General features: G+C 51.9%; 1 protein-coding gene and 3 long non-coding RNA genes across 4 annotated transcripts in view; 3 read left to right on the top strand and 1 right to left on the bottom strand.

The window, feature by feature from the left end:
* Positions 1 to 5925: 5925 nt before the first annotated feature.
* On the top strand, positions 5926 to 9219 carry LOC123610543. The gene is made up of 2 exons (XR_006718185.1): positions 5926 to 6118; positions 8913 to 9219. It is a non-coding gene; the product is annotated as an uncharacterized LOC123610543 (long non-coding RNA).
* A 12022-nt stretch (positions 9220 to 21241) lies between these two features.
* LOC123575992 lies at positions 21242 to 23084 on the top strand. The gene is made up of 2 exons (XR_006701122.1): positions 21242 to 22572; positions 23050 to 23084. It is a non-coding gene; the product is annotated as an uncharacterized LOC123575992 (long non-coding RNA).
* A 236-nt stretch (positions 23085 to 23320) lies between these two features.
* Positions 23321 to 25070, bottom strand: LOC123575991. Its single transcript, XR_006701121.1, has 2 exons — positions 24782 to 25070; positions 23321 to 23884 (listed from the first exon to the last, which is right to left on the bottom strand). It is a non-coding gene; the product is annotated as an uncharacterized LOC123575991 (long non-coding RNA).
* Positions 25071 to 25148: 78 nt separating this feature from the next.
* The window catches only part of RIPK4 (receptor interacting serine/threonine kinase 4), a 28140-nt gene continuing 25921 nt past the window's right edge, over positions 25149 to 27367 (top strand). Inside the window, exon 1 of the mRNA XM_045501314.1 lies at positions 25149 to 25380. Within this exon, the coding sequence (XP_045357270.1) occupies positions 25199 to 25380 (182 nt within the window). The 5' untranslated portion in view covers positions 25149 to 25198. The remainder of the gene's footprint in view (positions 25381 to 27367) is intronic.

Consider the following 27367-nt stretch of genomic DNA (forward strand, 5'->3'; position numbering starts at 1 on the left):
GGGCTAGGGATGGGTTTACCCTCCAATATGGAAATAAGAAAGCCAAGGAAGCACATGACACAAGGGTACTGAAGCCTTGGCACCAGAGTGAAGGACAGTGGTCCCGAGGGACCAAAAACCAGCAAGGCAAGTCTTGCTGTTGCCCCGTGTGCAGCCTGGGGCCCAGGCAGAGGACAGCTGTCTGAATTGATGAGGTGGACCTGTGGGTCCGGGAGCTGTACAGAGAGAAACCTCCAGAGACCAGCAGAGCCTCCCTTGTGCATCTTTAGCTGAGCACTGACAGCACAGCAACTACCACCGCGTAGAACGAGAAACCTCATTATTTGGGGAACGTGGCGTGGAGTTCTCAGAAACATTGTGTGTCAATGTCATGGGAAGTCAGCCCTAAGCTCAGCCCTGGTCCCATCTGACAAAGCTTAAAAATAAAACATGAAAGGATCAACTGTTTCCAAGATCCTTGACTGACTCCCAGAACAAAGCCTATTTTATAGAAACACAAAAATATCCAGCCACCAGCAGTGTAACATTCATGAGGGCAGCTGATCAAAAGTTACCAGGCCTTGAAGAATCAGGAAAACATGACTCGCAATGAGAAGCAAAGTTAACTAATAAAACCCAGCTCAGAAATGATAGAATTACTAGACAGGGGCATGAAAAGAGTGAATTTAACTGTTTTCCATATGTTCAAAAAGCCAGAGGGAGAACTGATCGTGTTAGAGGCACAGAAGATGTGAGGTTTTGGGTTTTTTTTTTTTTTTCATCTTTAAAATTTATTTTAGAGCGGGAGCAGGGGGAGAGGGGTTGAGGGAGAGAGAGAATCCAAGCTGGATTGGGATCGCACATGGGGCTGGATCCCACAATGTTGGGATCCTGACCTGAGCCGAAATCCAGAGTCAGATGCTCAACCGACTGAGCCACCCAGGCACCCCATGGAAGGTGTGTTTTTTAAATCAGATCTAATTGAACTCCTACAGGTGAAGCTTCAGTGATGACATGAAAAATACATTGGATAGTATTAACAGAAGGTCAGATTTGGCAGAAGAAAGCATCCGTGAATTTACAGCAATAAAATCTATCTAAAATGAAGTGTGCAGAAAAGGCACCTGAGGGGAAAAACTGAACAAAGCATCAGTGAGCTGTGGGACAACTTCAAGCAGCCTTATGTATGTGGTATTCGAGTCCTTGAAGAGTCCTCAGAGGGGGAAGAGGAGAGACTGAAAAGATATCTGAAGAAATCATGATCCTAATTCTTCCAGCTTGGAGGAAAACGATAAACCTACATATTCAAGAAGTTCAATGAATCCCAAGCACAAGACTATGAAGAAAACCACATCAAGGCATATGATAACCAGATTGCTTAAAAACAGTGGCAAGGAAAAGGAGCTAAGAGCATCCAGAGGAAAAAGACACATGGTATACAGGGGAACAAAGACAATGTTGACAGACAATTCATCAACATGGCGCCATCCAGAAGCCGGGGAGACGCATCCTTGAAGTATTGAAGGAAACAGTCAACATAAATTCTATACCCAGCAAAAATATCTTCCCAAAAAAAGGTGGCTGAAGAGAGACTTTTTCAAACACAGAGAGGCTGAAAGAATTAGGCACCACGGCACGACAGCAATCCTAAAGGAAGCCCTTCAGGCAGCAGGAAGACACCAGTGGACAAGAAATCTTCATTATGTTAAATGACCGCTTAGCGGAAATGCAAACGGAAAAGAAATTTATGTGACACAATCAAGTAAGTCTGATGCCTAAAGTCGCAGTACATTTTTAAAATAATTTTTTGGGTTTTATTTTATATTTGACAGAGAAAGAGAGAGACAGAGCATGAGCAGGGAGGGGCAGAGAGATGGAGACAGAATCTAAAGCAGGCTCCAGGCCTCGAGCTGTCAGCACAGAGCCTGATGCGGGACTTGAACTCATGAACCGCGAGATCACGACCCGAGCTGAAATTGGACACTTAACCAACGAGCCACCGAGGCACCTCAAGTTGCAGTGCATTTCTGAAAACCCTGAGGTACATATCAGTGTTCAAATATACCAACTGGAGAAACATTACCGTACCCTATTTGGTTTCAAAACATTATATTCTCTGGACTGCCTCCCACACCCCAATCGCTGTTCTATAGCTTTCTAGTATCCTCCCTGGAACGGGCTATTGGAGACTCTTGATGGGGAAAATGAAAGAATAATAGAAGTTTCCAATAAATACCACAGTGAAAAAAAATACCCATACCTCATGTTCTTAGTCTCTTGGTGTCTTTCTCTGCAGCAGATTGTCTCTTTGGAAGGCTGGGCGCTGATTTTTCTACTCCTTTACAAACAGGTGAAATGTGTGTCACTAGATTTTTAGGGTTTATGTACATCTTGTAAGCATCAGTAAAAATATGAAATGAATTATATTTAAACATCCAGCATATCAGTTTAGGACAAGAAAAGTAACAGCCTATTGTACTGACTCCTGTTTGGGCAAGGACTCTGTTGTTTGTTTTTTTTTTTTTTTTTTTTTTAATTTTTTTTAACGTTTATTTATTTTTGAGACAGAGAGAGACAGGGCATGAACGGGGGAGGGGCAGAGAGAGAGGGAGACACAGAATCGGAAACAGGCTCCAGGCTCTGAGCCATCAGCCCAGAGCCTGACGCGGGGCTCGAACTCACGGACCGCGAGATCGTGACCTGAGTTGAAGTGGGACACTTAACCGACTGAGCCACCCAGGTGCCCCTGAGCAGGGACTCTATTAACATTATTAGCTCAGTTAATTCCCCCCTCCCCCTCCCATGACGTTCTGAGATGGCGGTCATCTCATGAGATGATGTGGGGTTTCTCAACCGAAATATACCTCCTTGCTAGTAAAACATCATTAGAACGTTTTCTTAATGTGTCTGTAATGTCCGATTTGTGGCACTGGGTTTCTTCCCTCGTATTTAGAACGATGTCAGTACTTTCGGAGACCTTGTATTTTGAGAAGCTGCTAGCCCCCTACTTGCGCCAGATAATTCCTTTTAAAAGAACAATGTTTTTGTAGACAGCCCCCACTAGGCTGACATTCTTCGGCTCCTGATTAAGAGTATCCCACCGGGATTGATCAGAACGTTCCCGAAATAACCAGCATCTGCATAGGACACCTAATAATACAGAGACTTTTTTTTTTTTTTTTAACTAGAGACCGATTTTTTCCCCCTCTTTTAATTTAAAAGGCTACAACAAAAAAATTAAATGACTTTCCTGGCTTCTGTTGGTCATACATGGCTCCCCTAAGCGAGCTGGCTCACTGTGGCTATAATTAACCTCCCACGTCACCCCTGCCTCCGAGTGAAGTCAAAGCCTAAATATTTCAACTGATTCCTCACCAGCCACAGCCAGACTTCTGACTCTCTAGGGCTTGCCCCCACCTCTAGTTTACAAAGTAAATTGCTGTGAGAACTTCTATTGGGTGGACAGCTCCAGTGACTGAGGGCTGAGCTGAGCGTCTTTTTCTTCACCTTGGGAAGAAAAACTCAGGTTTTCTAGCCCTTAGCTGCAATCTGGCACCATTATTTGAAACCGAGAACAGAAATGTGGCTAAACTACCCGGGACGTGATTTATTTTATTAATGAAGCAAGGGGAAGAAGATTTCACAATGTCGCACCATCGTGTGAGTGCTCCCGTCCCAAAGCATCCTCACGCCGGGTACTTCGAGGTGTTTCTTCTTGTTCTGTCCGTGCTAAAGGTCAAGGGGAGCTGATTATAGCCCGTGGCTCCTAACCTCCCACTTTGTAAACCCACCAACTGACTCCTTAACCAGCCCTTGTCCTGATGCATTTTCTCCAAATGTGTTCTCTGCTCTGACTCTCCTCCGAACCTTCAGGGGTTCCAAATGTTGACTGTAGACTCTAAATGGTTATTCTGCTCATTCTAATTAAGGGTCTTGCTCTAATTAAGGGCTGGGCGTGTTGTGGAAAGTCCGGTGACTTAGAGACTCTGAATCGTTTCACTTACGTTAAACGTGACAAGTGCACAGAGAGTCTCTAGAATTTATTGACTGTTGTCCTGTCTTTGGCAATAAAGCTCACGGGTCATCCCCGAGGTGATGTTTTTAAAATCCTCACTTTCCCGGGAGTGACAAAATAAGAATGAGTCTGCACCAGCTCCCTGCGATCTGACAAAGGGAGACTGGACGTGCGTGAACCACTGTGGGGGCATGAGTTTGATGCAGGACGTCCCCTGAAGCATCCGTACAAAGAACATCGCTCAGACGAGTCCTTGCCCGCGCCTTAATACCAGATGTAATGGCAAAGCTGAGGGGAAACTACCCGTTGCTCATCATAGGTTCTATTTTTTAACATACACAAAGAATAAGCTCGTTTTTATGCAGCCTGAACGCCATCTCTCGCTCTTGCAAAGAAACGGTTCCTCACTGTGCATTTCTGCGGTTTTAATTTTCTATGCTGGCACGTTACTCCAAACAACTTTGCGTTTCTTTGGCGATCAGTTTTCCAGGGATATTTAAACGTTTGGCCAATGCAGCGTCCAAAGCATCGTGGTTACATCGAATCTGAGTGTGTTTCACAAACTTCAGGTAGCAAGCTTGTAAAGATATTCAAGTTCATTACTGTCCCATCGGGACCGGATGGGAAATGAAGCTCTCTGGCTTCTGTAGCTTATGTTGCGCTCTATTGCACGGACGCTTTAGACTTGTCTTCCCTTTGACCTTGGCGTATGACGTACACGGAAGGCTCCACTAGACAAAGGCTGTAAATGTTGCTTAAGCACATAATCTTTCTTTCACTTTTTAGAGCGCCTTACAAAGAGTAATGGTACCTTGGGGCGCCTGGGTGGCGCAGTCGGTTGGGCGTCCGACTTCAGCCAGGTCACGATCTCGCGGTCCGTGAGCTCGAGCCCCGCATCAGGCTCTGGGCTGATGGCTCAGAGCCTGGAGCCTGTTTCCGATTCTGTGTCTCCCTCTCTCTCTGCCCCTCCCCCGTTCATGCTCTGTCTCTCTCTGTCCCAAAAATGAATAAACGTTGAAAAAAAAAATTAAAAAAAAAAAAAAAAAGAGTAATGGTACCTTAATCACAGCCAGGATATCATCACCCAGTTGAAGGAGCCCTTTTTATTATCCACAACACATGCCCGCAGGGTGGGGAACACACCCTCAGGAAAACGTTCTGGCTTGTCCTTCTTGTCCAGGAATGTTCTCCAAAATGGTTAAGTTTTTGATCGCGAGAAACAATAGTTTCCAGAACACCGTAAGTCAATTGCTTTTTTTTTTTTTTTCTAGTTGACCAATGAAATACCCCTGCAAAATATATATATATATTTTTTCCTGTGGTCCGGATTTAATTAGGACGTTCAAAGTATGCGGTTTTGAAGGTTTCTGAACCACAGTGCTATGCTTTAAATTGGTACTTCCTTTTGAATCTGAAGGCAGGGGGTGACTGTGTATACAGGACGCACAGCTGTTCTGGGCACATTGGCAGTCGTTCCTAATTAATCGTGGCCGTGCAGTGGGGCCTTGGGTAACTTCTTCCAGAGCTGAGCTGGCAAGACCGTGACATCAGCATCACGAGTCATTGTTCTACAGGGAAGTGTCAGACTACAGGGCAAGCACCAGTGTCGGAAGGGCTGGGGAGGGGGGCTGGTGCCCTCGCCCTCACGGGCCACACTCACGTTCACAGCTCCGGCCGGCTCCCCCGGCCCCCACCCCCCCTACCCCCGCAGCTGCCACTGGGGAAACACCGCATGAGGGTTTGGTAGGAGTTCTTTTTCACATTAATTATATTTCGATTTGAAGTCTTCTTAAGAAAGGCCTAGAAAGTGCATGACTTACTGGTAAGATGGGGGTTGACAGAACAGAAGCTCAGAAATTGGAGGTCTTAGAAAGGCTTAGAATGTTTCAAAGAGAACGGCATATTTTATTATAGTTATCGTCTGCATTCATTTAAAGCAACCAGTCTTTTTTGCTTCGTTTTTATTTTGTCCAGCAGTCAAATGCATCTCGTTTTGGATACCCGTCCAACGAATAGCTTCGTCCTCGCTTAGAGGTTCCTTGATATCTTCATGTTACCGCAGAACTGTTCCTGGATGTAAGGTTAAAGAGAGCCGTTTACCAAAAATCTAAAGTGCCTTCAAAGGTATTTTTCTTCACACCTGACAACTTGGGGTGACACAGGCTTTTTTTTTCAGCTTGACAACTTTGGGGTAGCCTCAAACCGTGTAAGGAACCAAGGCAACCCTGGGCTGTCCAGGTAGAGCAGCTAAGGAAGGATTTAGCTTCCTTCCTCTTAGAACCTCCCTAATTTTACACTGACATGGGAGAGCTGGAGACCCCTGCCTCGTTCGCTTAGGTCCTGAGCATCTCTGATGAATTAGAATGGGCCAGAAGGTCCTTGATGGCTCCACCTGCGAATGGGAAGTGTGCACATCAGCACGTTTTAAGACCAGGCAGTGGATGGCTGGGTTCACGTGACCCATAATAAAATCTGCTGTTGGTCTCGTGATGCTTTCCAAATTCGAGGCCCTGTTCACAGAAGTTTTCTCATGGGACATGTCAGTGGAAATAAAATATTTTCTTTCATACATTCTCTCAAAGCACACACACACGTTCACAAATTCAACTCAAGTTCCAAGATATTTGGTTAGCATTTTTTTCAAATTTTATTTTATTTTATTTTATTTTATTTTATTTTATTTTATTTCATTTCATTTCATTTTATTTATTTCATTTCATTTCATTTCATTTTATTTATGTAATCTTTAGGCCCAATGTGGGGCTTGAACTCATGACCCAGAGATCAAGTGTCCCATGCTGTATGGACTGAGCCAGCCAGGTGTCCCTCGGTTAGCATTTTAGAATAGATTTTAAAAAATTTTGCTTTAGGGGCGCCTGGGTGGCGCAGTCGGTTAAGCCTCCGACTTCAGCCAGGTCACGATCTCGCGGTCCGTGAGTTCGAGCCCCACGTCGGGCTCTGGGCTATGGCTCAGAGCCTGGAGCCTGTTTCCGATTCTGTGTCTCCCTCTCTCTCTGCCCCTCCCCCGTTCATGCTCTGTCTCTCTCTGTCCCAAAAATAAATAAACGTTGAAAAAAAAAATAAAAAAAAAATTTTGCTTTAAATGTTTATTTATTTTTGAGAAAAAGACAGAGTGTGAGTGGGGGAGGGGCAGAGAGAGAGAGGGAGACAGAATCCGAAGCAGGCTCCAGGCCCTGAGCTGTCAGCACAGAGCCTGACGTGGGGCTTGAACTCATGAGCCATGAGATCATGACCTGAGCCGAAGTCAGATGCTTAACCGACTGAGCCCCCAGGCGCCCCTAGAATAGATTTTTATTTAAAAAAAAAAAATTTTTTTTTCAACGTTTTTATTTTTATTTTTGGGACCGAGAGAGACAGAGCATGAACGGGGAAGGGGCAGAGAGAGAGGGAGACACAGAATCGGAAACAGGCTCCAGGCTCTGAGCCATCAGCCCAGAGCCCGACGCGGGGCTCGAACTCACGGACCGCGAGATGGTGACCTGGCTGAAGTCGGACGCTTAACCGACTGCACCACCCAGGCGCCCCTAGAATAGATTTTTAAATACACATTTAGTTTGTCTTTTGCAAATGAGTGTTAAGCATGAGTAAATTAGAGTATAGGTAGAAATGTCTTCTGAAATATTTAGATTTGCTGATTTCTTATTGCAGTTTTTTCTGTTATTGTTTTAGAGAGAGAGAGAGAGAGTGTGAGTGGGGGAGAGGGCCAGAGGGAGAGCGAGAATCTTAAGCAGGCTCTATGCTCAGCGTGGAGCCCGACGCGGGGCTCGATCTCAAGACCCTGGGACCATGACCTGAGCAGAAATCAAGAGTCGGACGCTCAACCTGGGTGACTGAGCCACCCAGGCGCCCCTTAATTACAATTTTATATTCAAGCAAATTTTTAATTGTAATTTTGTATTGTAATTTATTTTTTTATGCTAGTGTAAATTTGTTGGCTTAGTTATTATTATTATTATTTTTTAGAGTTTATTTACTTATTTAACTAGTCTCCACACACAGCATGGGGCTAAAACGCATGACCCCGAGATCAAGAGTCGAACTGCCCACCAATTGAGCCAGGCAGGAGCCCCTGAAACGTTACTTAAATTATTTCTATCTGTGCTAGAAAATGGGCCTCACTGACACTTCTGTCTCATGTAGATTTTGGGGGGGAAAATATGAATTATATCCTTCTAAAATCTTTTATTAAATTATACTTTAGTGGTGAGTTCAGGATCAATTTTAGAGCATCTTTACGTGAGTCTTGCAGCAAAGACTTTGCCGGCGAAGGAATTCCGAGGATCCAGGACCGAACAAAAGTAAGACAGGGTTCTTTGTACTTTTCCTAGAAGCACGGATGACTTTGTGGAGATTTTTAGACTTCAGTACAGTAAGACCCGTCACTATCCGACGAGAGTAGGTCCACTCTGGAGAGGTCCTGAATTTCCCTGTAACGGGGGGCTTTGTGGTGCTTTTCATCCTTGGCACGTGACCTGTGATTTGGCGTTGAATAGTGTGGCGTTGAAAAACGTATAGTTGGGGCGCCCGGGTGGCTCAGTCGGTTGAGTGTCCAACTCTTGATTTTGGCTCAGGTCATGACCTCACGGTTCGTGGGTTCCAGCCCCGTGTCGGGCTCCCCACTGATGGCACGGAGCCTGCGTGGGATTCTCTCTCCTTCTCTATATGCCCCTCTCTTCTCTCCCTCTCTCTGTCTCTCTCAAAATAAATAAATAAACTGAAAAAAAAAATGTATGGTTTATACAGTAGTTACTCTTTGTCTCTTTCAATTCCTACGTCTGCCCAGTGGCCGTTTGCAATTTTTTTGTGCCTGTCTGCTGTGTGGGTGTCCGTTCTCCCTTTGGCCATGACCCGCCCGGAGAGCCCCTCCAATTCTGCTTCCCTTACTCCCCCGCGGCAGGAACCCATGCCCGAGGGGCCACTGCACTCACCCCTGCGTGCTGCTGAAGAGACAGTCCTGGAAAGACAAGCCCCTTTGGACTATAGGTGAAAATATTTACAACGACTGCCTTCAAATATGCCAGAAGTAGCCTGCAAGTTGCTGCAGTCAACCGGAAACGGTATGTATCTACGTGTCTTCAAGACAGTGGCCGTTACTCTACAAGCCTTCAACGCTGAAGTACACTCTTTAATAAGTAATACACGTTTCACGGGGGTTGCTTGCAAATCCAGGAGTCGAAATCTCGAATTATAAGAACTGGGCTGTTTTCATGGTTCTACAGATTTCTTTTTCCTCAGTCATCCGAGCGCGTTGCCCACCGTGCCACGTGGTTTGTGTGTCTCCTCTCTGAGATGAATGCCCTGCAGTTGTGGTTTCTGTGATCAAGGGCAGGTCAGAGGACAGGGTAACTGGAAAGCAGGAAACACCAGCGGCGAGGATGAAAAATGTCCACCCGGGACGTGTCACGTACTTAACTGTAGTAAGAATCTTCTTCCTGTCTTGCAGGAAGGTACATAGGTGGTGTTTTATGCAACAGAGTCCCAAGAATCTCCGAGGAGGGCCTGAGGACCGGGCTCGTGTCCTGGGCCTCTCCCTCGGGGCCGCGTCCTAGCTCCCCAGCCACCTCCCCGCCCAGCTCCCCAGGCGTCCGCCCTGGCGGTGTTTACCGGGGCTCCCTCTCCCATGCACGCCTCTGCCCTTTCCCCCACTTGCACGGAAGTTGCAGGAAAAAAAAATCTCTCCGCAGAAAGTGGAAGTTTTTAAAACATTGTTCTAAAAGTGTGGAAAATGAGAGCCTTTTAAAAAGTCACGTGCATAGTTAAAATAGCTAATTCAGATGTTAACTAAAATTAGTAGTTAACAATCATTTGCTGACATTGCTTGATAAGTCATAACAAAGTATCACACTAATGCAAGAGGCCAATAAGACAGGAAACTGGGTGGCGTAGGCTTACGGACGCAGGGAGAGAGGGTGCGTGGGAATTCTGTGCTTTCTGTGTGATTTTTCTCAAACATGAAACCCCAAATCTAAAACCGCTCTGAAAATAGTCTTATTAATTTTTTTAAAGGCAATTATTTTATATATACACGCACGTGTGTATATGCATATGTGTTACACGTGCACACACATGTATGTATACGTATGTACGTGTGGGCATGCATTTATGGGGTGTGTGTGTGTATAAACATGGGTGCATATGACCATGTGTGTGCCAGCCTCGGTGGGAGATCAGGAAGGCTATGCTCCCGTGACTGTTCGTCGGTGTCTTTAGGTGACACATATACCCATGTCCCCTGCAGTTGAGGGCCACGGCTACGTGTTTGCCCAGGGGGGATGAGAGCACATCATGGGGGGCCTGAAGGTGGGTGCCCCAGGGCGGGGGGGAGGTGAGGGCGTGGGGGGGAGGGGCGCCGCGCTGCCTTGTGTCCTCCACTTCCTCTTACCGACTCTCCCTTTGTGGACACGGTCTGCACACCGCGGGTCCCAGAGGGCTCGGTCCCTCCTGCCACCGTCAGCCGGGAAATGCCTAGTGCTCTTCCCTGATAATTCCTGCCCCCCAGCTGCTCTCCCCGCCTTTCTGGAGCTCCTCGCCTGCCCCCCATCTGTTCTCCCCACCTCCCACCCCGGGAGCTCCTCTTAGCTGATGCTGGACTTCTGTGGATCTCTGCATTTCCTTCCGTGTCCTATCTCTTTGCCTCTTGCATGTCTGGATTCTAATCTCTTGGCTTTAAACGTGTTTTCTAGTTTTCACTGTCGCGTATCAATTTCCGAAAGTTCTTTCTGGGGACTCGGCCGGGTGTCTTGGTTTCAGCTTGGGTCATGATCTCACGGTTTGCGAGTTCGAGCTCCGTGTTGGGCCCTGTGCTGGCAGTGCGGAGCCTGCTTGGGATTCCCTCTCTCTCCCTCCCCCATGCTTCTGCACGCCTCGTGCGTGCTCTCTCTCTCTCTCTGCCCCTCCCCGGCTCACACACACACACACACACACACACACTCTCTCTCTCAAAATAAATAAATAAACTTAAAAATAATAAAAGTTCTTTCTGGTTTTCCAGTCCTCTGTCTTCCCACCGCTCTGTTCTAACCTCACAGGTGGGACAGCCCCTCCTCCGAGGTCACACGTCTGTTGTACTCGGAACCCCCGGCCCCTCCAGCCTCACCTCCGCGTTGTCTGCGTCTTCCATTTTCCACTTCCCCGATCGTTTCCTTCCTCTCGCGCTGGAGGCGCTCCCCAAGTCCCTGGCAGTCCTGAAGCTTCTTTGGGGACGGGTAAGCCAGCGGACCCATGAGTTCCGCAATCACTCCCCAGGCCGCCCCCAGATGCCGTGGAGAACATTCGGGGCTTAGGTGTGGTGGGCGGTGGGTGTGGGGATTCTCCCGCCTGTGTTCTGGGCTGGGGGTCTGTGCACCCGATGGGGAGAGTCTGGCTCAGGTGCGTGCATGCGCACACATGCACACACTCATATGCACACACTCATATGCACACACACGTGCACACACTCCTACACAACATGCACACACTCTCATATGCGCACACATGCACACACTTGCATACACACATGCATACAGGTGCACACACGTGCACGCATACACGTGTATACACATGCACTCATGCATATGCACGGGGTAAAGAAAAGTCCATCTGACCTTAGGAGGGAAGCCGTCTAAGTTTTGTAAAAGTTAGTCATTTTTTCATGTATTCAAAAGCCGTTCCCTTGATCTCTTCCTGCTTCCCACTAGATAGGCTTTACATTTGAGCCATATTCTCGAAAAATCAGCGTTGCCTTTTCTCTCAACAAATTGAAAATGAGCATTTAAATAGCGCGCCATTTGTTAAAGCTTTAAAGCACGCAGGAAACCAGTCGTCCTAAAGCCGGGCTGGGTTTGGAAATAATTTGAAGATCACATAACTAAAGTCGTTTTCATCCGAGTCCCCTCCAGCTGTAGAACCCCGCACGCTTACGTGAGAGGGCAGGTGGGAACGTCTCGGGACCCGTCTCGGCCAGGCTGGGTGTGGTTTTACCACCCGCGCCGTCCAGACCTTTGGATCAGGAGTCAGAACGGGAATCGGTTCCAGAAAGCATGCCAACCATGGTTTCCGCGGAGCCCATTTTGCGTCGTGGCACGTGTAACTTGGGCCCGCTGTTGTTTCCTGACCTGTAAGTGACAGATCACTGTAGAAAAGTGAATGTGTTCCTCTGACCTCTGAAATTAATAGTGAAAAATAAAATACGAAAGTCTCACCGTTGCTGACGGGTAGGAGTCCCTGAGCAGGTGGGGAGAAGGGGGAAGTGAACTCTGGATAATCTCGTTCCCCTTTTGTTCTTGGAAGGCTCACTACCATAAACACGGCGCACCTCATTTTGGTAGACACGGGAGTTTCCCGTTTATCTGAAATTCGTTGGCAGGCGGTGCTGAGGAGGAGAGAACAGTGCTGTCCAGAGAAACAACCCCCCCCCCCCATGAAATCAGTGTTCATTAATTTTGCTTATTATTCTGTGTTGACATTTCCCTTGCAAATTCAGGGCTCCTGACCCCCAAACCTCTCACACCGAAGATCTCCATCCGCCGTGACACAGGCGATGACAGAATTTGGGCGTCACGTTTGCTTCCTCCCTCAACACACGTACCAGTCCCGGTGTGATAACGCGCGCAATGGGGTTGTGTGTCCGACCCACGCCCTTCCACTCACCATCCCCTGTGGGTAACCTTCAGAAATGCTTATGGATTATTCCCTCGCTGCTTAATTTTAAAATAGGAGCAGATTAAGAGATGATAGATACGTAGGTAGAGAGAAGGTAGATGGTAGTAGACAGATGATAGATAGTTGATAGACAAACAGCTCATAGATGGACAGCTGCTAGATAGCTGGCTGGTTTTCCATTTCCGGCCGGTCCTGGATAGACAGTAATGCACATCTCACGCTTTCCTCCGTCTTGCTCCGTTCGCAGAGATCTCTGCGATCACTCCAGAGCCGTGTGCAGACTCCCTTCTCATGACCTCGTAGTACTTCGTGCGGAAGAGCGAAGGGGCCGTTCAGCCGTGGCCCCATTGGTGGCAACCCCATGCGGGTTGCGTCTCAGTTTTTGCTTCTACAAGTTATATAGCATTTTAACAGAAATGGGTCTCGTCGTGGAAGTGGCTGCAACTCGCTCTCTCGTCAACTGTGCTTTGATACTATTGTATTTGTCCACTTTCATGGGATTAATGGGAGATTAGGTGGGTCCAGGGCACCACTGAAAGCCCATCAAAGGGGGAAGACGGTCGGAGCCAAGGCTCTTGCCAGGCACGGGACACGCAGACGCTGTTCTGGGGACGCGTTAGTTTCTTAATACCCACAGTTCTGTGAAGTGGGCACCCTTAGTTTCTCCTTCCTCGTTCCACAGGGGGAGAAACCGAGGCAAGAGGCGCTGGGAGGTGGCAGAGGGAGCTGGAAGGCCATCGGCAGCTCACCCCGCCTGCTTCCGCCGGGCTGGGTGCCTGGATTTCACCGAGAGACCCAGGAGGGCAGAGCCGGGCCACGGTCCTCGGTGCCGGCAGCCGTGCCCGGCCCGCCCCGGGTGCACCCCACGTATTTGCGGAGCGAGCGAAGCACCGTTTGGTCGGGAGGCTCGTCTGCGGGGCCATCCTGACGCCAGGGCCGCGGCTGCAGTTCCCACGCTCGGCCCGCAGATGGCAGGTGGCCAACTGGAGGAAACCCTCCCTTGAGAATTTGGCAGGACCCCAGGGCGTGTGTGAGAAACAGTACCCGGGGAGCATTCCTTTCCAAACAGATGTCTTGGGGAGAGGAGTCTTGGCGGGTGAGGTCCGATCGGGAGCCGCGATAGGAGAGACCCGGCTGGCGGAGGAGGCGGGTGCGGGGCTCTGGGCCCCGGGGTGGGCGTGAGTCACGGTGGGGGTGGGGCGGTCTCCTGGGCCTTCGGTGGGAAAGCTCAACCTCTCGTCTCACGGGCAGAGCAGGGCCCGGAGGCCGCCGACCTTCAGACGCCTTGTCGTAGGATCCTTTTACTTGAGCTCCAGAAAGCGCGCACCTGACTTCCCTGCCTCTTTGTGTCAGAGGGCCTGTCCAGACACCCGAGGTCTCATGCCCTGACTGCTCGTTTCACTGACCTTGACCTGTAGCATCGGGGCTGCGCTGTAGGGGCTCAGCAATGGCTGTTTCAGAGGCGCCTGGGCGGCTTGGTCGGTGAAGCGTCCCACTCTTGATTTCGGCTCAGGTTATGATCCGTTTTGGGCGGGTTCGAGCCCCCCATCGGGCTCTGTGCTGAAGGTGCAAAGCCTGGTTGGGATTCTCTCTCTCTCTCTCTCTCTCTGCCCCTCCCCTGCTCATGCTTTCTCTCTCACTCTCAAAATACAGAAATAAGCCCATACAAAAAAAAAAAAAAAAAAAAAAAAAGAAATGGCTTTGAAAAACACAAAATACAATAGAAAATACAGAACAGCCTGCAAAAATGTGAGTCTACTATTTTTGCCAAAAAGAAGACTGGCCTGGCTGTACAAAATAGGGTTGAAGTTAAATAGGAAAGCTTAAGGGTCTGCGTGAGTCAGGGTTCCTCAGAGAAACAGAACCCATAGGTTCTGTTTTACCGGTTTTTAAGATATTTTTTTATTTTTGAGACAAGGGGACAGAATGCGAGCGATGAAGGGGCAGAGACAGAGGGGGAGACACAGAATCCGAAGCAGCTCCAGGCTCTGAGCTGTCAGCACAGAGTCTGGCGTGGGGCTCGAACTCACGGACCATGAGATCATGACCTGAGCCGAGGAAGTGGCTCACATGATTTTGAAGGTTCACGAGCCCCGACATCTGCAGGTGGTTCCGTAAGCTGGAGACCCAGGACAAGCCGCTGTTTCAGTTCAAAGGCCCCCGGGCAGGAGGAATTCTCTTACTTCCTTTCAGGCCTTCAACTGATTGCACGAGGCTCACCCACATTAGTGGCGGCAGTCATCTGTTTTGCTTGGTCCACTGATTCAAATGTTAGTCTTACTTCGACACACCCAGAATGTGTGACCAAATACCTGGGCACCCTGTGGGCCGGTCAGATTGATCCGTAAAATTAACTGTTACAGACCCTCCAGATGAGCGTTTTGACCAGCTACAGTCAGCCGGCTGGTAAGCCCAGCGGTGAACCCAGAAATTTAGTATCTCTGGTTTTTGCCAAAACAAGGATCCACAGAACTGTGACAGAGATATCAATCCAGCTGGTGATATCAGTTTCCTGAGGCTTCTGTGTTGAAATATTGCAAGTGGGGGGCATAAACCAACAGAAATGTGCTCTCTCACAGTCTGGAGGCCAGACGTCTGAAACCCAGTGTCCCCAGGGCCAGGCTCCCTGTGAAGGCTCCAGGGGAGTGTCTTTCCCTGCCCCTTCCAGCTCCTGGCACCTGCCAGCAGCTGTCGGCTTGTAGATGTGTCCTCCAGTCACATGGCCACCTTCTCCCTCTGTCATTGTGCCATTTTCCTTGTGCACATTTACCTACGGCGCCCCCCCCCCCTTTTTACTTTGAAGTTGATTTAATTTGAGACAGGGAGAGCAAGAGTGAGAAGGAGAGAGCGAGAGCGCAAGAGAGAGTGTGTGCGTGCCCATGAGCAGGGGAGGGGCAGAGAGAGAAGGAGAGAGTCCCACGCAGGCTCTGCAGTGACAGTGCGGGGCTTGAACTCACCGATCATGAGATCATGACCTGAGCTGAAATAAAGAGTCGGACACTTAACTGACATCGTCCATCCGGGCGCCTCTAAATTTCCCCTTTTATAAGGTCACCAGCCACATTGGAGCAGGGCTCCCCCTAATGACCTCATTTTAACTTGATCATCTGCAAAGACCGTTTAAAAATACTGTCACCTCGCGGCACCTGGGTGGCTCAGTCGGTTAAGCCTCCAACTGTTGATTTCAGCTCAGGTCGAGATCTCACAGTTTGTAAGTTCGAGGCCCGAGTCAGGTTCTACGCTGATGGTGCGGAGCCTGCTTGGGATTCTCTCTCTCCCTCTCTTTCTGTCCCTCCCCCTGCTCGTGTCACATGCTCGCTCTGTCTCTCTCTCTCTCTCTCACACACACACATAAATATTAAAACAACAAGAAATTAGTAATGTTAAAAAAAAAAAAAAACAATGTCACCTCCACAGGCACTGGATTTTAGGAGAACAGTGTATCTTTGCGGGGACACAGCTCAGCCCCAAACAGTGAGTCTCACCGGGTCCCCTAGGCCCCCAGCCCCTAAGTTCCTCCCTAGCCCCCCTGGGGGTTTCGGGAGACTCTCGGTTTCTGGCCATCCGCCGGACACAGCTGTTTTGGAAGCTTGTTCTCCCTCGGGCCCAGGAAGCAGTCTGGAGGCCCTGGCTCACCAAGGCCTTACCAGTCTGCGACGTCCACGGCCCTGGACCATCCCTCCCGCAGCCCCCCGCCCCCCCGGCCCCACGTGCAGGCCCTGCCCTACAGTTCCGCCCGGTTCCTCATCATCCGTGGGCACCTCCCCACCAAGGCTGTGAGCACACAGGTGAGGGAGGCTCGCCAGCTACCCGGCCAGCCGGGCAGAGCTGCCCTGCGTGTCCAGTAAAAACAGACCAGAGACTACGGGTCGCCTCCCGGTCCCACTCCGTTGTTGGGATCTGCTGACCTGCTTTTGGACGCCAGCTCTGCTTTGGGGAAACTACCTGAAGTAGGCATCGTCTGCTCGAAAGGACCGTTTGGCTGTGTTTCTGGACCCCCCTGGGCCTCTCTCTGGCCGTAGATGAGATGGGGCCAGTCCCCGCTTTGCCGCTAAGATCACCATGATTGACGGGAGATCTGGTCCTGATCTTTGCGCCCAGAGCAGACAGCCTTATCGGCAGCCACCAGCTCCAGGCCCGTGCTCGCCCTGGGAAATAAAACGCCTTGCAGGCCAGGCCCGCGAGCGTGAGGACCAAGGCCCCTTCCTCCCACTGCCCGTCTTTACCACGTTCTGTTATTCACTCGCCCACCGATGGACACTTGGGGTGTTACAACCTCTTGCTCTTGTGAATAATGTTGCCAGGAACACTTGTGTACAAGGTTTTGTTTGAATTCCTGTTTTCAGTTCTGTTGGGTAGACACTTAGGTGAAATCGCTGGGTCACGTGGTAATTCTATGCTTAACAGTTCTTTTTTAATTTACAAAAATGTGTACTTGTTTATTTTGAGAGAGAGGGAGGGAGAGAGAGGGAGAGAGAGCATGAGCAGGGGAGGGGCAGAGAGAGGGAGAGAGACAGCATCCCAAGCAGGCTCCGCACTGACAGGCACAGAGCCCGACGCGGGGCTCGATCTCACAAACCGTGAGATCCTGACCTGAGCTGAAATCAAGAGTGGGAGGCTTCACGGACTGAGCCACCCAGGTGCCCCTATGCTTAACTTTTCAAGGGACGGCTGCGCTGTTGTCCCATAAATACTTTTCAAATTGTGTGATCCTAACTACTTAATAAACGGAAGTGCCGGGCGTGTCTCCGTCCCAGGGCCAGTGTAGAAGGATCAGGAGGTATGAGGGTGCCGTGTGCAGAGGAAGCTTGGGAGAGCCTGGCGCCCAGGAGCACGTCCTGCCCGGCCCGGGCACCAGGGGGCGCTCTCACAGTGACCCCCGCAGGACTCACCTGAGTACCCGAGCCAGCATGCATTTTGCGATGCACGTCAGCAAGAGAGATAATAACTCCCCAGCCTCTGGAGTGGCTCCTGGGGGGTGGCATTGAGTTGGGCTGGATCGGTGCTGTTTTAGATGGGTCATCTGGGAAGGCCTCAGGGAGGCGTGACATAGAACAAAAGAGGTGAACACAGGTGAGGCCCCCTGGGGCCTGCCAGGGGAGGAGCTGCTCCTGCAGAGGCTCTGAGGAAGGAAGGCGTGTGTCACTTCGTGGAGGAACAAAATGGCCCGTGCGGCCGGGACAGAGAAGGGCGGGGGTCAGTGACGAGCCTGGATGGGGTGGGGGGGGCAGGCCGGTCACGTGAGGGCAGCGAAGGCGCCCCCTTGCGGTCCAGAATGGAGGAGCCAGGCCCTCATCAGCAGTGCCTACTAAACACGGCCATGTACCCAGCTCCATACCCCAGGACCTTGTAACAGAGGAAGCTGAGTGACTCTGGGACTCGGGGCAAGACAGAGAGGGGGGCTGAGCGGGAGGAAACCAGGCATCGGCGGAACTTTCCCAACAGGACAGCTTGTGCAAAGGCTGGGTGGAGTCTGAGTCAGAGGAATGGGGGTGGAGGGGCGGCTGGACGACCAAGGGCGGCAGAGACAGGGAGGGGGGTGGGGGACGAGGCTAGAGAGGGAGGCCCGTTGGGCCCGTTTCCATCCTCAAACACTGACCTCGGGTTTGCACGTTCAAACCATCGCTGCTGAAGAACGACTGGAGAGGGCGGCCGATGACCCCGGCAGGAAATGACCAGGACGGGGCCAGGGGCTGGCGTGGGAGCCAGCGATCCACCAGGAGACGCTCAGGAAGGAAGAGCAGGCATTTTGGTGATCAGACCACGATGGCGCTGCTGCCGGGGAAGGGCGCGAACGAGGCCAGCGTGCCGTGTGTCTAAACTGTTGAAAGTTAGAAAGCCAGCAGACAGAGCGTTAGGTAACATGTGTCCTGTCCTGCTTTGACAAATCCACCCTCACATCTCAGAAGGCCACATTTAAACTGGCAGATCGCAGACCCTCTTTCTGTCCACCCCCAGCTTCGCAGCAAACAGAGAGAGGCCTCCAGGGCCCACAGTGGGGACATCCCAACCCCGGGCCGTAGCCCCGCCCACTGCTGTCCCCTGCAAACAGCTTCCTCTGGCCTTGGACACCAGGGCGCTCACACCAGCAGTGAGGTCACCCTCCAGAGGATCGAGTCGTGCAGAGTTTGGGGGTGGTCTTGGGGACATTTGGGCTGGGGTCACAGGTATCTAGTTTGATCTGGGAGGGTGGACAGAAGGGCAGGCCCAAGGAGGGCCAGACCACAGCCCTTTGCCGTGGAGGCCAGGCCTCTTGTCCACGTGTGGGGTGGGGCAGTTGATGACGGGCTGGATCTCGTTGGACAGAGGGTGCGTGAGGGTCTGCAAACACCTTTTGGTTCCTGGCCTTCAGAAAAGAAGGCAGTCTCTTCACAGGGATGGGGCACTCTGGAAAGAACCAGTTTGGGGGTGACAATTTGGGAGGCTCGTCCCAGACGTGTGGAGGTGCCTTAGAGATATGGGTGCCATGTTGAATTTGGGGCTCTCGTGCGCAGAGGGAGAAGTCTGGCCTGGACGGACAAATGTCGGAGTCTGTCAAACAGATGAACACTGAGGCGGTGGGCCTGGAGGCGCTCACCTGGGGATAAAGAGGAGAGTGTCCAGCGAGGGAGGAGAGGCCTGGGATGGGCTTTGAGAAGCCCCAACACTTAAAGGGCAGGGAGTGAGGGCGAGGGTGCCCAGGGGATGTAGAGAGATATTATGGGTGATTCCAGAAGCATGTGCTTAATGCTGTCTTCGTGCATAAGCTCGTGATGTGTCCCCAGCGCACGGATCTTACACTTGGGGAGGGCAGGCGTGGGGTCGCTGGAGTCAAAGAGGACAACTCTGGAAAGGGAGGTTTGTGTAGAAGAAAACGTTTGCTAAATAGTAACATTTACAAGATACTGAAGTGTGTATGGAATCACAAAACCTCGAAACCCTCAAGATCCTAGAGGAGAGCACGGGCAGTAATGTCTCAGACATTGGTCATAGTCCCATTTTCTCTAGATACGTCTCCAGAGGCAAGGGAAACAAAAGCAAAAATAAACTCTTGCGACTACGTCAAAGTAAAAGCTTCTGCACCACAAAGGAGACAATCAACAAAACGAAAAGGCAACCTACAGAATGGGAGAAGATACGTGCAAATGACATACCTGGTAAAGGGATACTATCCAAAATATATAACGAACTGATAGAACCCAACACCCCCAAAACCAAATAATCCAATTAAAAAATGGGCAGAAGGCATGAACAGACATTTCTCCATAGAAGACATCCAGACGGCCAACAGACACATGAAAAGATGTTCAACATCGCTCATCGTCACGGATATACAAATCAAAAACCACAATGTGACAGATACCACCTCACACCTGTCAGAATGGCTAAAACCAACAACACAAGAAACAACAGGTGTTGGCGAGGATGTGGAGAAAAAGGAACACTCACGACCTATTGGTGGGAATGCAGACTGGTGCAGCCACTCTGGAAAACAGTATGGAGGTCCTTCAAAAAATTAAAAGTAGAATTATCATACGATCCAATAATTCCATTCTAGGGTATTTACCCAAAGAATACGAAAATACTAATTCAGAGGGGTACATGCACCCTTGTGTTTACAGCAGCATTATTTACAATATTTACAATAGCCAAACTGTGGGAGCAACCTAAGTGGTCAATGAAATATTACTCAGCCATGAAAAAGAACGGAAGCTTGCCACTGGCAATGACACGGATGGACCTAGAGAGTATTAAGTCAGACAGAGAAGGACAAATACACAGGACTTACTTACGTGTGGGACCAAAAAAACACAAAACGAATGAACAAACGAGCAAACAAAATGCAGAAAAAGAGACCCCTAAATACCAAGAACAGCTGGGGGGGGGGGGTTGCCAGAAGGAAGGGGCGGGGGGGGGGGGGGGGATGGGCAAAATGGTGACCAGAGAGGGAAGCCCAGGCCTCCAGTTATGGAATGAGTAAGTCAGGGCCCCGAAAGGCACAGCCTGGGGAAGACAGCTCATGGCACTGTAACCGCGTGCCCGGCGACGGCTGGGGGCTGCCCTGGTGAGCCCCGCACGACGGACAGGGACGGTGAATCACTGTGTCGGACACCTGAAGCGGACATCACCTTGTGTGTCCCTACACTTTAGGTCAAAGAAAGGAAAACACGTGCTCCATAAAAGCTAGACGCTGGAAGGCAGCCCCTCTCCCCTTCTCTCCCTCTTCCCAAACCCTGGGAGGGGGGCCGTGGCAATCCGGGCCGCGAACTCTTGCTCCGGGCGCTCTTCGGCTCGAAGGGAGACGGAAAGGCAGCGGTGAACAAGTTATGTTCTTTAGCAAATAACATTCAAATCGTGCAGGGAATTCTCAGAAACAGCCCAGCAAGTTGCTGCAGGAGCTGCCCTCCGGAGAGAGCAGAGTCACCTACCTGGGGCGGAGCCTGCGGGGCCGGAAGGGGCTGCACCCGGAGGAGCCCCCGGGGCGGGGCGGGGAGAGGGGAGGAGCCCGGCGAAGAAGGAGGGACCGGCGGGGAGGCGGGAGGAGGGGGAAGGGGAGGAGCCAGCGGCCCCGCCCCAGCGGGTGGCTCAAGCCGAGTTCGTCCCGATCCCGGGCCCGGGCTCGGTGGCCCCTGGCCTGCTCCGTCCGCCTGGGAGGGCCGTGTGCGGGCGGCGCGCTGCTCCGGCCCCCGGAGGGGGACAAGCTCACGGAGCAGGCACCCACAGCGCAGGTGACAGACACCCGGCACTGTTCCTCCGGCACCTGGTCCACGCCGTGCCCCCTGCGTCCCTGGGGCCCCACGGCCATCCTCAGGCAGGGGCCCCTCTCCCCGGGTTCAAGGGCCGGCCGAGTCCCCACGGGACCCTGCCGCAGGAGAGCCCTGCACCTGCCTGCTCGCGGGCCGCAGGGTCGGTGGGCTCCCCGCGGCGGGACGCGCGGGCTGCGCGTGGAGAAGGGGACATCCCCGCCGAGCCGGCCACCCCGGGGCCCCTGGACTAGGGGGTGCCGTCGGGCGAGCTGCGCTGGCGGGGCACCCGAGGTAGGAGAACGCGGACGAGGCACTTCCTCGGGGGAAGGACGGCAGAGTCCCCGCGGGCTTGCCCACCCGGCCCCGCTGCCCCTGAGCTCCCGGACAGGCCGGCTGTCACTTCCCCCACTTCCCCGAGCGTCTTGCCCTCGGGGCGCACCTCTCCCGACTGCTCCCGCCTCGCGCCCCTCTGGGTGCCCGGCGCTGCCCTGCGCGGGGAGCGGGGCGGAGGGGGGCGCTGTGTGCGCGGAGTTCCTGGAGCGCGGCGGTCGCACGAATCCTCACGACGGCCGCTTCCCAAGTCTGAGATGCAAACTTGCACTACTAGTTTTCTTTAAGTCAGTCCACTTTCATTTTGACCCAAAATGTACTCAGAGTGAAACTTTATGCTTCGATCAAAGGTTTTCATTGGTATAAATGGTTGACAGTGTAGCGTTCAATCATTTCGGAGAATGTGTTTACATAATCACGGGTAAGGCTTCTCTGTTTATTAAGAAAATTGCCACAGCCCATTAAGAAGGGAAATTCAATTTAATATACATTTCGTCTTCTTTAATATTCCGATAACTTACTATAGTTTAAAGCTGACATTAAAAGCTTTAAGTTCCAACGTGTATATGCTCAATCTCACACATAAAATATGTTAGTAGCGATATTTTGGAAGCTTACAGGTGATAAAACATCTCTAGTTCAAAAAGGATGGATCTTTAGGTTTTGTGCCCTATCAGTGATTGAAATCATTTCAACAAACTGATTTCTTGTGTCCCTTTTAAACCTCTTCACCTGTCACTTGTACTTGCATCTATGTTAAATATTTGCACAACAAAATAACACCATAACTATTTTATTCTCGTTAGGCACTCCGGTGTCATCATACCTCAATGGGACACCAAGGTTTCTCTGTCAAAAATGGTAAGATATCTTCTGTATCTCACTCTCTTCAGGGTTTCTTGGATGGCCACAGAGTAACCACAAAGGCTTATCCCCTCACCTTATAAAATAAACAATGGTAAAATAATCACTAAATTATTGACACTGTAAGTTATTTAAAAAATTGTTTTTAGTATTTATTTATTTTTGAAGGAGAGAGAGACAGAGTGTGAGTGGGGGAGGGGCAGTGAGAGAGGGAGACACGGAATCCGAAGCGGGCTCCAGGTTCCAGGCTGTCAGCACAGAGCCTGACACGGGGCTTGAACCCACAGACGGCGACATCATGACCTGAGCCGAAGTCGGACGCTCAACTGACTGAGCCACCCAGGCACCCCAACACTGTAAATTATTTTTATACTTAGAAATGTCAACCTTACCCACGTAGGACTGGTGACCATTAGCATGAACAGTTACTCTCCTGTAATCCCACAGCGTCTAGAACCTGGGCTCTCCTCACAGTTCCTGCAACGGACTCTGTTTTCCTTCTACGGATTGAAAAATTGACCTTCAGAGTGCATTGAGTGGCTTGCATGAAGAGCACAGCAAACCCCAAGGGGGCGCCAGGGGCAGGCTGCCCAACCGTAGCCTTGATCTTTGTCCCCATCAGTTTGCAGTGGGGGACTGGCTATCCAGGCCTCTGTGAGCTCTGGTTGTGGGCCCAGGAGCCCAGAGCTGAGCCTGCAGCAGACACTCCATAAATATTTGTCGAGTGAAGCGCCAGATGATTAAATAAATGAAAACAGTGTATTTTATTACGAGACTGGTGTGGGCTGTTAGTCACTTAGGCTGCTGAACGAAGCCCCCGGCAGTGAGATTCCGGAGGTTAGAAAGTCTGCAGAAAGATGCCTCCAGCCGAGTCCCGGAAACAGCACACACAAGTGACTCATTTTCTAGCCGATTTGCTGGTTTTCTCCACCAAAATAACCACTATGCTTACTTTCAAGTTACCTTCACATCCTTAAAGGCACAAGGCTTCTAAACAGGTTAATGTCCATGTTAGTTACAATCAGTTAGTTACAATCAGTAGCCATTTGCCGCTAAGGTCTCACGAGTTCAAGATGGTGTGGAAGAGGACGCGGCTGCCTGGCTTTCTTTCCCAAGAGGCCCACGGTGGGCCGGAAGTGTGAGCATTCTTCAAAGAGACCCCGTGGGGGAGGGGCAGTGGGCTGTTTCCAAAACAGCAGGAGGGCTCCATTACTGGGTGTAAAATTACTGGGCTCCATAAGCCCGTGGAGGGTAAAGCCTGCAGAGGGTAAGTCTGCCGCTTCCAGGCGCCAGCGAGGACCGGCCCCTCCTTTGGGGGTAACACAAACACAGTGTCATTAAAACGCTCCCTGCTTAATACCTCCCCCCCCAATCCTGCCTCCATTATTCATCTCCCTGGGCCAAGAATAAACCTTCGCTCACGGTACGTGTGCAGGAGTGAGTGGTTTTTAGGTGCGGACGCTTGCAATCACATTTCTCGACCTCTGACTCAGATGTCTTTCCCAGATCCGAGCTCATTCAAAGCTGGGAATTTTTTTTTCCTCCCAAAGGTGGAAAAACATCTTTCCTTTCCAGTGTGTTCGAGGTGTAAAAAAGATACTGTGCTCCAGGAAAGGGTGGAGGAACCCCGTTGTCTTTAAAACCCCACTTAAAAAATTTTTTTTAACGTTTATTTATGTTAGAGAGAGAGAGACAGAGTGTGAGCGGGGGGAGGGGCAGAGAGAGAGGGAGACACCAAATCTGAAGCAGGGTTCAGGCTCTGAGCTGTCAACGGAGCTCAGAACCCATCCCCGGGCTCGAACTCCAGGACCACGAGAACATAACCTGAACCGGGCCGCTCAACCGGCTGAGCCACCCAGGTGCCCCTAAAACTCCACTTTAGATCTGCTGTTGGGGTGATTAAAAAAAGGGTTACTTCCAAAGTGGAAACTTCAGTGTCAAAAAGCGAGCCGCTAATTTCCAGGGAATTATGCTTAGTGGGGGGGGGGGGGGGGGGGAAGCCAATTCCCAAAGATCCCACCCTCTACAATTCCTGTGTGCAAACACAACGTATTTGAAAATAACGCAATTTTAGAAACAGAGGAAAGATTAGTGATGGCCAGGGTTTGGGGTTTCGGGTACTCAGGAGGGGCGGGGGGAGGGGGGGGGGTCCTTTCCTGATGGAATGTTCTAGATCTTGACAGCAGTAGTAGATGCACGAACTTACACAGGTGATACCATGGTTCAGAACTTAACGCGCGCCAATGAGGCCAAGTAAAATCGGGGAAATCCGAATCAGATCGGTGGGCCGCATCCTGGTCGTTGCGGTACTTTTTCCCCCTTTTTGGCCAACTTCTGCCAAGCGACAGCACCGGGGGAAACGCGGCCGTGACTTGTCTCTCACACCTGCGTGGGACCCTACTGGGATCTGCACACACGCACGCACTCAGGCCGGCACCTGCGCGCGCCGCCGCCCGGGGCGGAGGACGCAGTGACCCCACGCGTCCCTCGGTGGGGCTGCAGGGACCTGGCGCCCGGGGAGGGGCGGGGCCGGCGAGCGGCGGAAGTGACGTCAGCGGGGCGGGGCGCACACCTGGGCACCTGGGCGGCCGCGGCGGCGCGGGGCGGCGGCGAGACGCGAGCGATGGAGGGCGAGAGCGGGAGCCCGTGGGCCCTGGGGCTGCTGCGCACCTTCGACGCGGGCGAGTTCGCCGGCTGGGAGAAGGTCGGCTCGGGCGGCTTCGGGCAGGTGTACAAGGTGCGCCATGTCCACTGGAAGACGTGGCTCGCCATCAAGTGCTCGCCCAGCCTGCACGTCGACGACAGGTCAGCGGCCCGGGCGGGGGCGCTGGGGCGGGCGACGCGGCCGGGCCTGGCTGCTGCGCGCCGCGGCGGGCGGGGGTCCGGGCGCTTGGATTCCGGGGTTGGGGGGGGGGGGGCTCCTCTCCACCTGGGTCGCCTCGGGAGCCCTCGGAGGGAAAGCGGTGTCCGCGCCGCTTGCCCGGCCCGAGGGACGCGGAGGCCGGGGCGGCGAGCTAGCTGCTCCGGGTCCCCGGCTGCGGCTCCCGCTTCGAGGGGCCGCGTTTGGTCGAAACGTTGCGAGGTGCCCGGTGGGGCCACCCCGGTGCTAGCGAGCTTCGCGTGAAGCCTCGGGTTTTCCGGGCTTTGGACCCGCGCCCCTCGGAGGCGCGTCCGGCCCGCCCGCGACCCGCCTGGGCGCTGCGGTCTACTCCCGGCTTAGAAAAATTGCCGTGTGGGGATCTGGGCTTTGTGAGTTAGTTAGACTCCCTTCGACTTACTTAGTAATTTACGCTGGAGCACAAATTGGTATAAGACGGTAATTATTTCGGTCGGAAGCACTGGGCTTGGCTTGGCCGGGCTTCCGCAGCCACGGAACTCGGGCTTGGCCTTGGGGTCCGGCAGGCGGCCCCGGGGGTGGGGGGCGGGGGGTTCTGCCCAGCGCTCCCTGACCTAGCGCTCTGGCTTTGGCTGACTTGATTTCCAGGCCGAGCCCCTGGTGGGGGGTGGGGGGAGGCCTTTACATTAACCCGCTTTGTGGTCGAGCCATAGCGCCCTCCTGCACCCCAGCGCCCCAGTCCAAGAACCTGCCTGTCCCGGCCTAACACGGGGACTCAGTTAACCACGATTGGAAAGGACGCGAAGCCACCCCTGTGAAACAGGGCCGGTGGATTGTAGTCTGTGCTTAATTTGGGGGGAAGGGGGTGGAGTTGGGGGGAGGGGTGGGGGGGAGAGGGTCTTGAGAAGCAGTTCTGGTTTTAATGCCGCCTGTTACGTTTGCATTGTAGTAGTTGATATGTAAACTTAGTTGATATGTAAACTTCAGTGGACCGCACTGAAATTATGTGGTGAAAGTGTGCCTTCTAGGAGGAAGTTGGGTTTGTATTCCGTGCGGAGATCCCCCTTAGGGAGTCCCTACCGAACACACAAAGGAAAACAGCTCCTGTGAAACCTCTCATAGCCTTTGCTGTCTCCAGCGCCTGGGTTTGAATCCTCGGCTGATTGAGCGATGGGGCCTCCAAACCCCAGCTTCTCGCTGGTGGGATGGTGGTGACGTCCCCTCCCCCGGGGCTCTTTGAGTCCCCAGGACTAAGGTAAACGGATTGCAGTGTTTTCTGCTGCAGCGTGAGGTACTAGGCCCCGCGCGTTCGCTGCCCTCGTATTTTCATCCTGGCCTAGGAGATTAGGCAGGAGAGCTCTGGGTGACCTCTTGCCGTGAGCCTCAAACGCAGTGTTACTTGGAAACTGGCAGTAGAGTGGTGACAAGTGTCATAGAAACATCACAGAGGTGAGGGGCTGTGCAAGCCGTCCCTCCCCCTCTATGCCGTGGATCCTGGGAACTTCTCAGGCCGGGAGGGAGGGGCGCTGTGGTTATTTTGATGAAATCCGACCCGCGTTGAATACCAGCCAGTGGTCAGATCCTGAAAGGCAAGACCCTCGCCATAGCGACATTTTTATGCTCTGGGGACCTTGGTCTGACGGAGTCTTCTGGTCAAAGCGAGTTTTATTCACCAGCAACGTTTTTCACACGGGTTTCTTGGAGGAGCAAACAAAGTAACCAAGGATGCACCCAGGCTGACTCACCAGCCGGCACCCTCAGAATCTGTTATTTCCAGCCACCAGGCCCTTCTTTCTTGGGTGGCCCAGGAGGAGGTAGGGTTTCTCTACTTGACGCGGATCACTTAGGATATTGCATAGCCTGGTTGAAAAGTGTTTTGTCCTTTAACTGGAAGCCTTTCCTGCCCTGCCCGAGCCAGGCAGGTGGTGGCATGTTAGCGGGCGGCCCCGTGGAGGT

The sequence above is a fragment of the Leopardus geoffroyi genome, chromosome C2 (assembly GCF_018350155.1).
Source record: "Leopardus geoffroyi isolate Oge1 chromosome C2, O.geoffroyi_Oge1_pat1.0, whole genome shotgun sequence".
Taxonomy (NCBI): Eukaryota; Metazoa; Chordata; class Mammalia; order Carnivora; family Felidae; genus Leopardus; species Leopardus geoffroyi.